This window comes from Psittacula echo (genome assembly GCF_963264785.1).
Source record: "Psittacula echo genome assembly, chromosome: 2".
NCBI classification, from domain to species: Eukaryota; Metazoa; Chordata; class Aves; order Psittaciformes; family Psittacidae; genus Psittacula; species Psittacula echo.
The window spans coordinates 52,489,731-52,508,405 of record NC_137737.1 but is presented as its reverse complement, the minus strand read 5'-3'; the positions used below and the strand labels follow the sequence as shown (position 1 = coordinate 52,508,405).

General features: G+C 40.2%; 1 protein-coding gene across 1 annotated transcript in view; it reads left to right on the top strand.

Annotated features, from left to right (window-relative positions):
• Window positions 1-18,675, top strand: part of DPP6 (dipeptidyl peptidase like 6) — a 421,547-nt gene that overhangs the window by 246,671 nt on the left and 156,201 nt on the right. Inside the window, exon 3 of the mRNA XM_080609810.1 lies at window positions 5,037-5,135. Within this exon, the coding sequence (XP_080465936.1) occupies window positions 5,037-5,135 (99 nt within the window). The remainder of the gene's footprint in view (window positions 1-5,036; window positions 5,136-18,675) is intronic.

Sequence of the window (18,675 nt, the reverse complement as noted above, 5' to 3'; positions counted from 1 at the left end):
TCACAGGCATTTCCCACTGGCCAATGCTAAGTGAGACATAGAAACTGGTTTGACAAATGTAAAAAATATTACACTGATAATCTTGACTGGGAACAGCACATTCTAACAAGGTAGGATTCTCCTATCCAAAAGGAGAAGCAGAGTCTGCATTTCCCTGCCATAAAATAGTTCACTGGAAGAAGAAATGTGTATGCTTTGTTAGGCAAACTAAAAAATAAGTGATGGATATTTGAACAAGAGGCAAGGAAGGGACAGGAGGACAGCAAAGGAAGGAGGCAAAGCAGTTTTGTGGAGGGGGAGCTGCTGCCAAGTGTAGAGTGACATCAGAAAAAGAAAAACAAAAGAAAAAAGCCCACTTTCACATATGAGACACTTTGAAATGTTTCAAGTGGTGTGATTCAGCCTGGCACGGACAGAGCACAATGCCTGAGAATACTTCAAATATTTTTAGGTCTTCCTTCTGATGATAATAATGGAGTCCAGCCTGACACTGTCATCCTGGTACAAACAACCTTCTGCGTTTTACCTCTGCATTTCTTACTTGTTCCTGACTATTTTGGCCCTCTTCCTGGCTGGGAAACCATGCTTCTCTAAGTATTTTGCTGTTGGCTTGAAAGCCTCTTTTGCAGTGCAGTATCAAGGCATGCAATACAGAGATGCTTTAAACCCAGTGCTGAACGTCATGCAGTGTCTACAGAGAGTAATTTGGGACACACATGGGATAGAGTGCAGTATGCAGTCTTGTAGTCCATGTTTAGACAAAGAAAAGTGGACCCATAACTTGCATCATGGAGGTGGTATTTCCCATTAGTGTGAAAACTGGGGGTAGTCTCCTGGGTAGTCTTCTGCAAAACCAAGAGCAAATGGTAAAGTGCGGAATGGGGAAGGTTTACTTAGGAGAGCAGATAATGATTAAGGTATTTAATAATTGAGGAAAAGGGGATTTATGTATCTCTTCAAAATTCTTTTGCAGATCAGCCCAAACCTTTAAGGAAAGTTTTAATTCTCGATTCAGCTGCAGAAAGGCTGAAATCCCTACCGGTCTGGGTTTCTCAGAGGCAGGTCACTCACGCTGCTTTAAGATTAGCTTAGAAATTGTGAAGAGTGCTCTTTGCATTCAGCAGACACTGTAATTACAGTAGCAGTGCTTTATTGCTAACTAACACTTAGGTCTTATAAAAATCCTAATAAAATTTCAGCATTTCTATGATTTGTATATCCTTTGGTGTTCTAGAACAAAACTCTCAGAAGCAGCACTAACTGGTGAAAGTTTGCGTTTAATTACAGTGTAGTACACTGCGTGCACACAATTGCTTATTCTGAGGTTCTCCCATTTTATGTGTGAGTCCTGCCATTCCACCCACCTTTGAAAATATAGAGCTATTTATACAAATGATGAAAGTGTGGAACGGAGCCTCTCCTAACTGGCATTTGCTCACTTGTAGCAGCATGTGGCATCTGTATGGGTCCCATCCTAGCAGTGTTGTGTATTTATATGACGACATGCAAAACCTCATAGAGATACATGTGCGCGCATGCACACACACACATATCAAAGCTGAAGAGAGGACCCAATCCTACAGAAATTTTGATAAAATACACCTTTCCCCAAATTCCATTAGACATTTTGCTTAGGAAGAAGCTGCTTTCTAGTCCCCTCTGTTTGGAAATGGAGGCAAGCCAGGACCTTTTGCCCACCAGTTTCTGATATTTAAAGCTTTTCAGAGATATGCATTGAGTTTTTTCTTTTCAAATCTGACTTTTGCTAGTCAGGAAGAGCAAGAAAATATTCTGTGACCAGCTGTGCAGGAGTGTAGTTTCTTTTGTTCACATGTGTTATACATAAATGTATATTATATGCCACTTGAAAAAGCTGAGATTTTACAGAAGGGAGAAAGGCTGCCCACTATCTTTTGGGTACAGAGAGGTCATCTGGGGGAAAACAGGGCTTAGGTCTGCCAGGGAGAAAAGCAGGTATGCTGATGTAAGAAGGGAGCTCCTGGTGTGCTGGCCACCCAGAGGTGGACATACATGGACACATATTCACCCACATGCTTACAATGCACAATAATCTGAGACATATCTGAGAAAAGCATCTGACACTGACCTATAGTTGAACCCCAAGGGTGATGGAAAGAGAGGTGGCAACCCAAAGGTAACAGAAACCTTCTGACTCATCAAGTAGCCTTTGAGCATTGCTAGAGTTGAGAGGAAGCTTGAAAAAAAGGATTGGTACTACAGAGGCAAAACAGGTAGGGAGGTCAGCTCATAGCCCTTTTCTGATTGCATTTTCTGGATTTCTGGAGGATCTTTGTTCTGTTTGTATTCTGGGGAACAAGGCTTTATCAATCCTGCCCATATCCTTTTGGGTGCACTGACTTCATGGATGAGATGCAGACAGATGAACCTACAAGGTCTAAGCAACACAGGGTTCTCATCATGCCTTTAACTTTGGGTCAGATATAAAAGAGACGTGATTTTCACTTGGTTTTCTCAGCATGTAACTTTGCTGATTGAATGGTGAGTTTCTGACTTGGCACTCAAATCACAAGTCCTTGAGATGCATGTATTGCTGCCATGCTGCTGTACTGTCAGGCCCTGGGTGGCAACTGCCATCAGGGTCTTCTGGGGGCAGGAAATGACCACAGAAAGGTGGTGGCACATGCTTGATCCTCTCCTTCCATAAATCCAAGGAGGTTCTCAAGTTCTCTGCAGTTGAGTGTGGACGCAGCTTGTGTTCATCAGCTGGCTGAGATCCTCTAAGGCACGCTCAGAGGCTGCTGCTCAGGCTGGATTATCTGAGATCCTAAGATTGCGCTTCTTCCTCCACACATCTCCACTGGGGCCGAGGGAATGGAATAGGCATTCATAATGAGTGCTCTGACTTAACCTGTGTGTTAGATGAGAGGTCAGTAAATCTGAATGCTTTACTAAAAAATCATTGTTTAATTGATTATTTAGTTATTTGTTTTCTCCCCAGATCTGTGGCTGATTAATGTTTTCCATGGTTCATTATAGGACCTATAGCAACAATTACAGCCCACTGAAGGAGACAGAGAGGGGATCTCAACAACATGCCTTAGGGAGGCTCCTGGGTGTGCATGCCTCAGTTGCTGCCTCTACCTGTTCCTGCTTTCTCTTGCAAAGCATTTGAAGTGCTTTGAGGGTATAGGAGTGGTGCAGCTCCCAGACTGGCTGTCTCCATCCTGCACTAAAGGAGGGAATGAGAAGGGCTTCCCATCCTGCCCGTTTGCAAATCTCCAGCTCTGAGGCTGTATGTGGGCTCCAACCTCATGCTCTGCACTGCCTGATCTCCCCAGGTATCCAGTGCTGGAGCCTTGAACCATGGTGGGAGCTACGTGGAACAGTTTCCTGAAGTTCCTCTGCACTATATTTTCCATTTTAATAAATAAAATTATGCAGAAGAACTTGGCATAATGCTGTCACACAGTGGGATTTGGGTGAGGACTTGCATTAATGTGTCTTGGTATTTGGAAGCCACGTTGAGAAGTGTGATTGAAACCTCATCCAGGCTTGGAAAAAGATACAAAATTGAAGAATATAATTTAATATAGTAAAAATGATAGTTTGTATTGAAACACCTTTTATTGGAACAGAACACTGTTCAGAGGTAATTTTCAGTGATCTCTGGTAGCTCAGGGGCTTCAATTTAGTGGAGTAGAGGAGACTTTTTGTGTGTAATAAATGGCTTCAGAGTCTGATTCCACAGTTTCTAATCACAGGTGTGTTCAGTGCAAGAAGGTTTGTACTGAACAGTTTTAAAGATAGCTAAGGCTGCATGATTCTAGCAAACTTCAGGCATAAGGATGCTGTAGTGAGGAGAGATGCTGAAGCACACATCCCTGCTGTGAAATACTCAGAATATGGCCTTACATGTTCCTTTAAAGAGCAATGTGTTTAACGCTGACTGAAGCTTTCCATGAAAATATTTTTTGACCAAAAATTTGAATGTTAAATGGAAATTATTCATAAAAGGTGACTGCTTGTCATAACAAAAAAAGAAAAACTTACTGTTGGTGGAAAAAAAGAAGGAATATATTAATGAAAATTTTTGAGTTTAATTTTTCTCTAAAAATTGCAGCTTTGAGAAAATTAAAATCAGTTTTTTATATTAAGTAATTACGCACTATAGAGTTCTGTGATGTAATACACGTACTCTTCATCTCTGAGGCCCAAGAATCCATTGATTCAATGTAAATACTTCAGTTACAGGCCCAGGAGCATCTGCATTGTGTTTATGAGAACTTACATAGTGGAGAGGTGCTGCTAGAAATTAGAAGATGTTAGCTGTGACAAACTTCAAGTGTTTAAAGTTGTGCCTTGGTGTCATTCAGCTAGATTCCTGCATATTTAGTCTTGGTGACATCGTAGATGGGACAGATTTCCTTGTAACAATAATACATATGCAGAAAGAAATCAGTTCTATGCTTTCTTCAGATTGTGCTTTGCATCACAAGTTTGTTGGCAATCTCTGACTAAACCATGAGAAATGTGGAGAGGCCTGTAGGTAGGGCAGTGGAGGAAGACGTACAGGGAATATTTCTTTGTGGGGAAAGTGCCAGTTTCTAAGGAAATAAAAATATAAGCTGTAAAAATCTAGTCACTTTTAATTACTTTTTAAAAATTTAGCTAGTGATTTCAGTATAGTCTTAGTGTGAAGTAGTTTTAATTCCTAAGTATAGTCAGTGTTATATAGCACTATGACATTTGTAGGTGTGTTTTCATGACTTTTAAATTATTTTTATCAGATTATGCCTGAAAATATGTGATTTGGACCATATCTGGGTGGTTTTGTAGTTGCTGCGTCAAGGCATAAATAACCAGGACGTTTCTGTTTGTGAACCACTAGATGGTCCTTTTACAACACTGACAATTGGAAGTGGCTTATGTGCGACAGAAAGCTTACTGTGGACTGTTTTTGATTGAGATATGACATGGCTCTATTCATGGTTGTTGTACTTTCAGATACATTTCAAATTTGAAGTAATGGCAGTTTGGTTTTGAATGTTTTACAGTTGAAGATAACAGCTTGTCTCAGAAGAAGAAGATAACAGTGGAAGATCTCTTCAGTGATGATTTCAAAATTCACGACCCAGAGGCTAAATGGATAACTGGTGAGTGAGGAATGAACATGTCACAGTGTCTTTGCTTTGCTTCCTCGCTCTCTGGGAACCTCTTTTTTTATTTCCTTCCTTATTCTTACTGTTCTTTATTTTGCTTCCGAAATTACAGACTCAAGGAACGGTTGGCATTGGAAGGGATCTCAGGAGATTATCTTATCCAGCTCCATGCTTAAGCAAGAGCAGCTAGAATTGCCCAGAACCATGCCCCAAAATTCAATCCTCAAATTCCTATTCCAGCTTTCCTCCTGATAAATCTGCAAACACCTCTGCACTGTTATTTTCATTTTTTATTTAGGGCTCTCCTAGTGGGCTCATAGCAAGGCACTGAAAACTACAGCTTTTGTCCCACAAGCTTCCAGCATTCAGTAGGTGATGTAGCACATGATTGGAAAAAGTGGCTGGAGCATTAGCAGTCATTATTTTACCATAAACCATAAACTTCAGGTTTATATTCCCTCATCAAAGCATTTTTTTTTCTGGCAGAGAGGTGAAGCATTGCTAAGCAACAGGCAAATAGTGGTGTAGCAGCAGCTGGGCTGGTGCTTGTACACAAGCCATGTGTACTTTTTATCCTCCACTGCCTTACATTTTCTAGTCAAGGGAAAACCAAATAATGCTTGAATTAATGCATGTAGTATTTGCTGGAGTAGAGCTGTTTTGAGGGATGTAGATTCCAGCTCTTGCTGGAAATTGTTGCAGTCAGAACAAGCTTTGGCAAGAAAAAATGATTTGTGGTATGCTGTTCATGTAGGTTCCAGTCCAACTCCTATTATCACTGAAGTGATTAGTTTTTCTTTTGAATTTCATGGGGACCTGGATAAAATCCGTGTTTCTGTTTGGCTTTCCTTGTCTGTTATGCCCATTGGGAACAATTTTAATATGTGTAATGAAAAGAGAGAGTGTTAAAGGGTAGTGCTGAATTAACATGTTCCCCAGCTGCCCTCAGTACAGCTGTCTCTGACTTCTCCCACCAAGTCAACTTCAGGGGAAAGCAATTGCAGATGACATGCACCTTCACAAACACACCTGCCGATGGGTGGGAGCTCTTTTTCAGGCTGCATTCTCTGGAGGAATGGTGACTCCCATAACCAGTATCTGGATCTGAGGATAATGGAAATATTAGCTGCATTGCAATTCAGAATTATTTGTCTAGCATCCTTTTTTTAGCACTGATATCCCTAATGTCCCTAATGAAGGAAGAGGTGTTTTATTAAGACCTTTAGTGCTATTTTCTTTCTTTGCTAGAGTACAAGGGAATGATAATGAATTAAACTTTTGCTGGAACAGAGAATGAAGTATTGCCGTAGAGCTAGGTATAATATCTCCCTCTGATGAGTGTAGTTTTACATGGATGTAAGGCACATTTTCCACAAAACTGCGGTCTTTGAAAAAACAGTATTTCCATTGGTTTTCCAATTATGGTTACATACTGGTGCCATATAAACTGTTATTAGGACTCCAGTTTTGAATGTTTTAATATCCATCTCCATCCTCCCATGTACACTTACTGACCCCAGCACAATTTAACATAAGTCTTGCCTGATCTAAAATTACTAAATTATTGTTCCTGTAAAGGACAAAGCACTAAGCAGTATTGTGCAAACATGCATAGATATTTTAGAAGGACTTGTTCTGTTGCTGTGCTACTAATACCACTGATAATGATTTTAATATGTCAAGAGAAATCTTATGAAGTCAATAGATATTCTTAGATTTACCCAAGGGTGACTTCACATTTAAGGGCAAGATGCTAATCTGCAATGTCATTCATCCAAGGACTCAGAGCCATTTTATAGCATTAATTACTTTTCTGCGTTATAGTTGCTTTTCACAACTTTCTCTAGCTGTCTAAGTGGTGAAATCCTGATTAAGGTCCTGATAATCCTGATAAGCAAGACAAAAGACCAGTAGCCTGATTCCCAAGTGTACATTGCTATTGGTCTCTTATTCTCAATTTTTGGGATGCCAAAGCCAAACTAATAAAACTTGGTATAACAAGAGTGCTAGAATGCCTTAGCAGAAAAATTACATGTTTAAAATTGCATGTCAACTCACAAAGCGAATCGATGTTTTGTGGAGAATCTGGATAATCGTTAAATTGTAGGTAGCTGGTTTGTATCCTTCTTCCCCTTCTGCTGCTGATAAATAAATAACAAAATATCATGGTCATTCAGAGATTTGCAAAATTCAGTTATCTGGGCTCTTCAAAGATTTGTTTCCTTCCTCTCCTTCTTCATTATTGCAGAAAATGGGAGTTTGGTGGCCTCATCAAAGATGAAGCATGCTACATGTTTAGGAGTATTTGAATCATCTGAGGCATTTCCTCTCAAAATAGTTCAGTCAGTATAATACCCATTTTCTTCCCAGTTAGCAAGGGGCTGATTCAAACCTTCTGAAGGAGCAAGGTCTTTCCTTTGACTTGAATGAGCCTTAGGGCAAGTGTTACAATTTAAAAAAAAAAATTAAAAATTACTGTTCTGGGTGGCACTTAAATATATGCTGACAGCTCACTGGAATTGATAGGATGACCTGGTGTTTAAGTGTTTTCTTGATTCTCAGTGGGCAAGTGGAAAAATAACGTGTTTCTGATCAATTCATGTGATTTTGTCATTCCACTGATTTTACAAGAGCTAGGGAGAAAAGAAAAAAAAAGAAAAAGGAAAGAGAGAACCTGTCTCAAAACTGACATAACTACAATTTCAGTGCAAAAATTACAGGCTTTAAGCTTTCAATCACAGTTTGTGGCTGGTTTATGGATATGTTTGCATCTTTTCTATTGGAATTGCAATTAAATTTACTTGCACAAAGTGAGAGATGTGCAAAAGATGGAACTTTGAACCTCTTACAGTTTTTGTGATGCCAATTTTCAAATTCCAATTTTAACTCTTTTATAGAGGTTTAATGAGATGAAAGAATTTTTTGTTTAATTAGCTGTTGTCTTCTACTGTCCAATTGTTGTCATTGACTCAGTTAAGAACACTTTGGAGGGGAGCAACACATTCATAGACCAGAACTGACTTCTCAAGAGTTTATTTCTAATTCTACTGCCAGGAACTGTTATCACTTAGATTTGTTCCATAGTGTAAGTAAACACTGGATTTCTTGTGAATGTTTCACTTTTCAGGGCAACATAGTATAATAGTATGGTATATAAGGTATAGTAGGTAGAAAGCAGTAAAACACAGGAAGTTTGAGATTATGCTAGTGATCAAATGTCATTTCCCTGTTCTGTAATCCAAGTGTAAAGAATCTGAGCCATGTCTCTGTTCCAGCCCCATCCATCCCCTACCTTCTTCTGTGCTCTTTTGCTCATCCCTTGATGCATTACACCCCGCGCCATTCTATTGCCATCCTCTACTGTGAACTTGCCTTTGCTGTACAGGTATAATTATGTTGTCCATATGCTAAGCATGCATACGAGCTCCAATTAGGAGCTTATTTCATACTGTGTATCTTGAATGTGTTATTTGGACATTTTTTTGTTTGCATATCCGCCTTCATACAGTGTCAGGATTGTCCTGTGCTGGCCTTTTGTTAGCCTTCTCACGGATGACAGATGGCCCACTCATTAGTTCAGTCTCTAACTGCATAGCAGTTCTGCTCTCAAGCTCCACATTACTTTGTAATTAGGCTTCACAATTACCAGGCTTTTCCTGTAATTCATCCCACACAGGATTTTATCTCGTGTTTCTGAAAAGCTCCATGGGACGCTGCAGTGTTCCTGTAATGGTGGATGAAAAACGCGATAAGGAAAGGTGCCAGCATTTCCTGCTGAAGAGCAGCTCAGTCACCTGATTTCTCCTGAAGACAGTAATTTGTAGTCATTGTAGTCACGTAGTCATGGACCTGGCCTGAGAAGCTGGGCGGGTTATGAGTGCTGTATTTGTGGCTCTATGGAGCTGCAATGATTCCTATCAGCTGTGAATTTGATACTCCTCCTTTTTCACAGGGAGGCAGCGTTGTGGCCAATGTCAAAGAAAGCGGTAGGGAGTGAAGCATATCATCACTTTCAGAGACTTATGCTCATCTTCTGTCTTTGTACTTAATGGCAAATACGTTTTTCCCACATCAAAAGTACTTGGCTGCCATTGTTATTAGAAAAACATAATAGAAGCCTTTAATATACTGCCCATGGTTATTGCAATTGATTGGATGCAATGTGCCATCATTACTTACTTCCTGAGGGATGTGTTTCCAGCCTTGCTGTTGGCATCTTGCAAGACAGAGTGTATATAGCAGTGGCTGTTGCCAGGATTTTTGGCTGTATGTTAGTGACTAGAAGCTCCAAGCAGAAGTGCATCTTTGTGCTAGACACTGCCCAGTCACAGTGAGAGAGTCCTTGCAGAGAGATTGTAGCCACATGAGAATAGTAAAGGTTGAAATGAAGAGCACAATGTATTCAAGCAGTGAGGAGCACTGAGGCGCAGGACACAAAAGGACACATTCAGGGTCATAGGAAGTTGACTTAAAAAAATGTGAAAATCAAGCCCTTTTCTCTGAGGTCTCTGCCCACTCGCTTCACCTGGAACACTGGCAAAATTGTATTTATTCTTATCCAAAAAGGAACACTGGGTAAATTAGCAAAAGGCTGTGAATGACATTTTCAGAAATGGCTCAGTTACTTGGAATCCTGCCACTCAGTGAGAGCCAGAACCACCATGTGCCTACCTCACATCTGAGAATGGCAGCTCGGCTTTTATCTCAAAATTCCTTCTGAAAAATGCACTAGTAGCTAATATCTAAATATAATACAGTAATTCTTTGATCTTTATTAGTGAAGCACATATGTTTTGTTGCATGTTGTACTAATAACATCATAGAATCTCTAGGCTCTTTTAAAGTCTAATATTAAATTTAATGACCTAGAACTAATAAGTTTTATTTACCATGCTGAAAAAATAATCAGGTAGTAACTGAAGGAATTTATTTCAGTTTACCTATAGTAATAATGCTCAGATCAACCATACTTAGATAGCCCAAATACCCCCAAGTCTAATCTGTGCACTGTAAACCCATTGCACTGTATTGATAAAAGCATTGATGCATTTCAAAAGGTGCAGATGCGTGTGGAATAAATGAATTATTTATAGTTTGCTTTGCATACATATGAAGAACTTTGTAAGTGCTAACATTTTATATTGTGAAAAAGATTTGCATTCAGGTACTGTTTTGACATCCCTTCAGACTAAAATTGGCCTGCTAAAGAGCTAAAACACAAGTTAGCTGGAGTGCAGTTTTCTCTGGGCTACTCATCCACAGGCCAAAAGTTTGACCGCTTCTTAGCGATCATCCAAATTGTAAGGCAGCGGAGCCTTTCCCTTGGCAAGGCTGGGCTGTCAGCATGGAAGAAAGACTCATCTTTCTGCTTGTCAGTAGAAGAACAAAGCTGTCTTCATAGAATCATAGAATGGTTAGAGTTGGAAGGGACCTTAGGGATCATCTAGTTCCACCCCCCCTGCCATGGGCAGGGACACTTTCCACGAGACCAGGTTGCTCATAGAAGACCAGGTTGCCCGTCCAATCTGGGATGAACACTGCCAGGGATGGGGCAGCCACAGCTTCTCCGGCCACCCTGTCTCACCACTCTCATAGTAAAGAATTGCTTCATAACGTCTAATCTAGATCTACCTTCTGTCAGTTTAAAGCCATTCCCCCTTGTGCTACCTCTACATGCCCTTGTAAAAGTTCCTCTCCAAATTTCTTGTAAGCCCCCTTTAGGTATTGGATGGCTGTTGTAAGATCTCCCTTGGGCAGCATAGTTGCAGTCTTGTGCATGTTTGGGGTCTGTGTTTAGGAAGGAGCTACTCCTCCTTGCTGGTACCCTTGAACCCAGGTGCTGCCAGATGAGGCCGACACACTTGCTCCAGCACCTGTCTTATGTTAAATGGATGTAAGCTAGAAACTGCTCACAGGTTTTGTTAGTGTTAACTCTGGTGAAGGCATAAAGAAAATTGGGTTACTCTGTTGGGATATTTGCTTTGTTGCGCACCTAGTTAAACAGCGACACTAGTTAACTAATTTTAATGTGTTTTATATATGTGTTAAAAAGATTTAAATAAATGCACTTACTGGTCTTAATGGTTAAAAGGAAATGTGTCCCGTTCTCAATTCTGGTGTGCTAAACTTCATATCCTACCTCATGGCAGCAATTTTTTGTGAGTGCTCTGGCCTTTCAAATGTTCTGGAAGTATTTTCTGAGACACACAGCAAGCTACCTGAAGCTCAGCACAAAGCAATTGGTTTGTGGTGTTTACGGTTTCAGTGAAATTCCAGCCCAAATTGCAAAGAGCCCCACAACCCTGAGGAGCTGTAAGAATGACCTTGTGTGCTCGCACACTCCCCATTGCAGAGGTTTTACTGGGGATGGCCTTCAGGAACTCTCTGTTGTGATTCATGAGGATATCAATGTTAGTAAAGTGATCACACAGTGAGCTTTTAGGTAGTCCTAGTGTCAGTGGAAGTGTCCATGCACTTTAGAGATGTTTGATTACTCTTATTAATTTAAATGCCTTCATAAAGTGACGTCCTATGGTGCCAAAGCAGAAGAGGTAAGAAATCATGCTCTGTCACAACTGCTACAATGAGAAAGAAGAAAGGCATCTGTTATTCCATTTGAACCATAATTTTTATTTTAGACCCCATCCTGGATCATCTTATTCAGGGATTTCTGTGGATCTGTGCTCTCAGAGCACTGCAGAAAAGTTGCCCTACTCCTGCCTTTCAGCTGCTGGGCAATTGCCTAAGTTCAGTGGTGACAGTAACCTATTCACTAAAGACAGGAAACCCAGGAATTAATGGCTTTTTAAGATACTGTAATAGGCCGTGGAGGAGAATACTTCTGCCGTGTAGCTGTTTTGTTCATTACTGCTTGAGAGAATGAAATGAGAAATCAATTTGGCTCTTTTAAAAATTAATACAGTCTGCAGGAGCAAGCTGAGGAGAAACTCTGTACTATGGCTTCACCAGTGCCTCAGTGCCTAGCTCCTCTGCAGTGCTGGGATGCTGGTGGGGCACATGCACTGATGTTAGGTGGAAAAAATCATCCTTTGGCATGTACAGTGACTTCTGAATTTAGAGGGAGAAATGTACTGGAGAAAGTCCTGTTTGTGAAAAATCATGCACCCTAGAAAAGTAGAAGTAATGCTGTAAGGGTCAAATGGGAGAGGGTTGTTTGTGGGTTTCTTGAGTAGTTTAATGTCTTGAGGAGATCAAGATTCTCATATGTGCTTATCCTTATATTTAGTAGCCTCCATAGCTAACCTAATTTTTCTAAAGCCTACTAAATTCTAATCATTCTCCTGTGTGTCACTGGCTGCTGTTGAGCCTGCGAGTCAATGTCCTCTTGAGGTACCAGAATTGGGCTTTAGCTACTGAACAACTAAATACTCACAGGCAGTAAAAAATCACCTCAAATGTTCAGTGTGCTAGCTTTATATTTGCTATACGTGTCTGCATCTTGCCAGGTTGAGCAAAGAGTGTGGCCCAGGGACAGGGCCAGCGGCATGAAGATCACCTGGGAGAAGTGAGGTGAAAGGGAACGTGTGAAGAGGAGGGCATTGGCAGGGTGATGCTGGACAGGGAGGATAGGCTGCACAGTCACTCAGGGGAGAAGCCCAGACAAGCAGGGAAGATCTTGGGGATGAACAGGGAGAAGCAGGAGCTGGAGTTGTGCAAAGAGTAAAAATGAGCGGAAGTCAGTACAGTCATGTTGATCGAGAAACGGCTTAATGGCCCAAGATGAAGAGCTGGAAAATACATTCAGTTGGAAGCGTAACATCAAAGGGAACAAATAGCAAGTAAAATATGGCTGGAAGAGACAGGAGATGTCCTTGTATTCACTTTTCCTTCTTATCTGGATTCTACTAACACCTGCTCCCCATAACCACCTAATCCTGTTCCCACTGATTTTTTTTAATCAAAGCAGAAAATATAGGCATCTCCCTGACAGGCAACATGATGGTCACACTCTCACATGTTGGACCAGCAAACTAATTTCCTATACTTTTTGTAGCCATTAGCTGAAACAGATTCCCCATTTCCCTTTCAAGCCCACCTCCACTAAAATTAGTGCTTTTCTCTCAGTTAACTGAGAAGCGAGGCGGTGCTTCCTGCCGTGACCATGTCTGCTAGTGAGGAGCAGCTTTGGGGAATAATTTGAACAGGTGTGTGAAAGCTAGGCTTTTTGTGTGCAATATTTGTTTGCAGATTGGAGGTAAAAATCCATGGGAATTAGATTGAAGATGCTCCCTTTTCTCTCCTCCCCATCTTCACGCTTTTATGTCACACCTGGTGCACAACAGCGTTTCTGTGCTCTGTGTTGCTGGCGGTGAAGGCAAAGCTGCTAAGTTCAGTGCTGGGTCCTTTTACCCTGCCAGCCAGGCAGACTACGGCAGCTGCACCCAGTTCACAGAGGGGAAATTTTTGATTAAAACAACCAGAAGAACAGCAGGAATGGAAATAGGAAGGAAACGGCATGCTGCTACAGGGAGTGGCTGCATGCGTGGGGGACTTTTGAAGATGCGGCTCATATCAGCAGTGTTTCTGCTTCCAGAAGAGGAGAAACGCACACGGCAGTTCTGCCTACGTGCATAACAGTTTGAATCCAGTTAAAAAAGATCAGTGGTTCAGAGCGGTTTGAAGTCAAAAATTGCTGTTCTCAAAGCCAAAGGAAAGGCGCTGGTTTCACAGGGGTTTAACTGGGAAAGGGATTATGTGTTGTCTCAGCGGGTGTTAGTTAAAAATCCAAATGAACACCAAGAGGTACAGTGTGACACTGATAGATATGATTCTAAATTGACAGCTGCCAAGTGGGTAATGGTGAGCTCCCAGTTGTCCCCAGCCCCGGGAAAAGGAGGACTGCTGTGTCAAAAATTGTCTTCAATAAACTTTTTAAAGAATGGTCATAATTGCAGGCTGGATGATTGAATTTCTACTAAAATAAATTTGTGGTGGGTTTGTTTTATTTTGTTTTGTTTCTTTTGCCTCTTCAAAAGAAGGCAACACAGGAAAGAGGAGGGAGAGAAATAAGGAAAGCTGTACTTCTAGGTGATGGTGCAAGCTGAATGCAAGAGAATGTGATGGTCTTCTCCCTTGCCTAGGAGGCTGACAGTGTCTCGTCATGAGGAGGGTTGCTTTGGGAAAGAGTAAGGAATATATTTCATTTAGGTCCAGCACTGCTAAGAAAATCTGGGTAGATAGGTGGGGAACTCAGTTTCAAACTGTAGGTAAGGGAGATCATGAATGAGGGTTTGCATGAATTTTCTGGAGGTTTGCCTGACAATTGGGCTGGTGTAAGGGTGGAAACATTTTGTGAAAGGATCACCTAGGAGATGAGCACCTAGGGAAAAACCAAGGGAGAAATGAAGTGCAGGATATGCTGGGCAAGAAGCACATTCAAGGGAGGATTGTAAAGGGATGATGGAGAGGGGATTGCTCTTCAGAGTGTTTGGGCCTCTTGTTAAGCAGCTGATCCTGATTACTATGTACTGCTGGTACCTTCAATAGTGATTTCCAGAAAGGTTTATGTCTTTCTATACAGTCCACCTTTGTGTGCCCTCTGTTCTGTAGAAGGCAACTTTCCTTCTTTCTTTTTTTTTAACCAAGGCAATTTTCCATTTTTCACACTGTCCTGTACAACTTTGCTTCCTTCTTGGAGTTTTCTACTTAGTGCAGAGCACATTTTCCTAAGTCAGTAGCTTTCCCTGAGCTTGCTCCATTGCTCTTGAACACTTGTTGAACATGGAGTGCTTACCAAGGATTAATTAGATCAGTATGTATTCTTTCACTTGTTCCTTTTAATGAACATTAAATATATATATGCTAAGATATGAAAATGTCATCATTTGGAGACAGGAAATACTGTATTTCTGGTAATTAAACTTTATCTCAGCTATTTATAGCTGAAAAATTTTCAGGCAAAGATTTACATATCTAAGAAAGGAAGTCCCTCATGACGGTGGATCTTCTGACTTTATTAAGCTGTTAAACATGTAAGAAGCAGTACTATTTTTTGTTTTCTTACACAAAATAGTACCAGACTTATATAATTCATTAAAAGAAATTTAGGATGATATAATTATCAGTGATCAAGGAAATATAATTATATTTTAAAATGTAGATATACAAATCTTACATCCTTGAAAATTCAATTAAGAACAGAAGAGACCAAAGGTTTGCCCAACCCGAAATTCTGTTTCCACGACAGTCAATATGTATGCACAAGGATGAGTGAGAGGGCAGCAAACATCACACACTTTTTAGGTCAGGGAATTACCAAATCCTGTTGTAGTTATTCTATTTCATAACGAAAAAGGTTTTTCTCCTCCAAGTCATTTGTCAGATGTCCTCCAGACCCTCTTGCATCCACCATGTCCTTTGTCAACTAGTTTCACTGGCTTAACATCTGTCACATAAGGAACTTCCTCTTTTTGCTTACTCAGAATCTTGCTCTTCTTTGCTTGATGGGCCTTTGATCAGAACCTAGAACCGTCCTTGTCATTTCTTGAATGTTTTCCATCTCTAATATATAATTTTAGAGAGGATGGGGAGCTACATACAAAGATTACATAGAAGTATTGGGGTTGGCTTTTCAAGTGTGTTCAAATTATTTGAGTTCCATGGCACTGTAAGGCAAATGCATGCATGTAATATAATTTGTTTGGCCCTCACCCCAGAAGTCACTCTGTTAGAGTTAAAATCTGTATGTTCTGGTACCATATTATACCATACTGAGTGATCACGATGCCATAAAATCATGTGATAGAGGTCCTCAGCAGGACTTGCCCAGCTTTGTGTGAAACCAGAGCTGGGTCTATACACATACTCCTGCGTTTTAAATCTGATTACTTTGTGGACATCTCTTTCCGTTGCCACTAACAAGAAATAATCCTTGACAGAAAATAAGGTGGTCCTGTAAGTGATCCTGAGACAGAAATGCTGGGAAGTAATCCCTTATTATCAGAGTGTAACACCTCTTAAAATCCACTTCTAGACTCACACTTAGCAAGGTAAGAACACAAGTATGAGTTGCCCAGGGAAGCTGTGAATGCTCCATCTCTGGTGGTGTTCAAGGCCAGGTTGGACAGAGCCTTGGGTGACATGGTTTAGTGGGAGATGTCCCTGCCCATGGCAGGGGGGCTGGAACTAGATGATCTTACAGTCCTTTCCAACCCTAACTATTCTATGATTCGATGAAGAGATGAAAGAAGGAAAGCAAAACACAAGGAAAAGGAGAGTGAGAAACAACTTACTGGAACATTTGATTGATGGAGAGAAAGATCTGAACATGTAACCACCAGGTTTGTGTATGACTGAGCATGGTGTTTGCCTTCACAATGCTGACAGCTGGGTATAATGCCAAATTTTCATTTTGCTACTTGACTTAAAGTCCCAATTTCTAGGGACAGATGACTTACAAAAATGTTTCCTTTGATTCAGAAAGAAAATGAAATGAATCTTAAAATTTTTTGTACTCAAAAACATTATTAAAATTATATCTGCGTAGCCATTCAAAATGTAAACATATTTGAAAGGTTAATGAAAAGAATCCAATGTTTAATTTCATTAGAAAATGTATTTTAAAGATATCAGATTCTTTTGAAGTCTTATACCTGATTTGTTTATTCTTAAGGTTTGTTATCATTCAGTCTGGATAATTGGCTTCAAAGCATTTTCACTGTCCAAGGAAAGCAGATTACAATGGCATGGATGGAGAAAACATAAACAAAGTCTAGTAAAAAGGCAGTTGGAAATTTCAGTGCTCAAGCCAAGAAGAGGGAAAAAAATGTTTCAGCTCAGAAACAATTTCCTCATAAAGGGCAAAATTTTGGATCTACTGGATAAATGATGGTTATGTTGGCACGCATTGGACCTTGTAAAAATCAGCTGAACATTGCAGGGGTGGTAAATCTAGCAGTTCAAAGAGACTTTGGGCTCATTGCAGTTATGTTCAATATGGTTGTTTATGCAGAATAAGTCAGTCCAGGTGCTGCTTGAAAGCGTTGGCCTTGCCGTACATGCAGTGTAGTAATATCTGAATACTGTGGTACCTTCAGGCAGGCTGAGAAGAACCAGCAAAACTTGGGACAGACATTTACTATCCATCAATTCTGCTTGGATCAAGTGTCCAGAAAGTTTTCCAATAGTGTAATTTACTGTCACCCTAATGAACACTTGTTCTCTGCTCAGCAGTCAATTTTCCTGTTTCCTAGTAGACAAGAGCCCGTGCCCCAAACCTGCTCCTGCAGCTGGCTGTACTTTCTCAGCTGTCTGGCAGCATCAACAAAGAGCAGAGCCAGCGAGCTCTAGAGCTGGCCCATCTGCCCCATAATGGGGTTAATGCACATACTCTGTGCCATGTGAAGCTGTTTTTACTGCTGTTTATTATTGCTTTGGTTGATGAATTGACTCATTTTACAAGACATGTTTCTTGGAAGACTTGTGCATAAGCCAGGACCCTTATTAATAATTTAGAGGTATCTTTTACTTCCTGATTCATCTTTCCAGTGGGAGTGTGTGCTGTGAATTGTGACATAAAAAAATGTCATAAAGTCTTTTTTAAAAATATCACCATTTGTACATTTATATAAGTGTACATATATATATACTTGTTCCATGTGTTCTCTACTTTACTTCTTCCAGGGTTTAATTCCAGGTTTAATCTCAGGGGCAGCATTTGTGAGAATTTACTGTCACCTTTTATCTTGAATCATTTAGCTGATAGCAATCTTGGTAGCATGAATAAGATATGGCCTTAAAACAAATTAACCTTTAACATTTATTCTTTATTTCTTCTCTATTTTTAAGACCTCACAAACAAAGATATTTTTATAAGTAGAATTATATGCCAATGATTGTAATATACCTTATTTTTTTCCTAATGGGCACAGAATAGCTAATATGGCTAAATTATCAAGCCAGAATAGTATGAGTATGAAAAACATGAAAGAGCTTATTAGAATTGCATATTTTATATTTGCTTTCCTTCTCCAGGGCAGGAAACTGAGAATATATAATCAATTTTCTGTTGCAATCAACATTTTCTAGGGGAAACAATATTGGACTATATTCAGAAGAGAACAATACTGAAAATAGCATGGGTTTATCCAGTTTGAGGGACATTATCACCTTGATCGCTACAGTGACTTTGGGTTGCTCTATCCAAAACAGATAGATTCTAATGGGAATAGACATGGTTCAGAAGAGGACAAAGACTATGACAGAAGCATGGAAATGCATAATAAAGAGTTGCCCTGAGTAACAAAGAAAGTATGTAAGGATAGAAAATAAAGAAAATTATGAAGAAGTCATGTTCATTGAATAAGGGCATTCTTTGATTTTAATGCCAGCTGCTGAAGGTTTTTAACCCATAGAGAACCCATTAAGAAGGTATTTTTGGACAAAAGGTTGACCAGGATTCAGTAAAGGACCAGGCATTCTTATGGCATAATCAATTTTTATCCATTGTGCTTAAACCAGGTGTTTGTATTGGCTCCTTCACTTCAGCACCTGAATCAGCATGTTTGACCTTTTG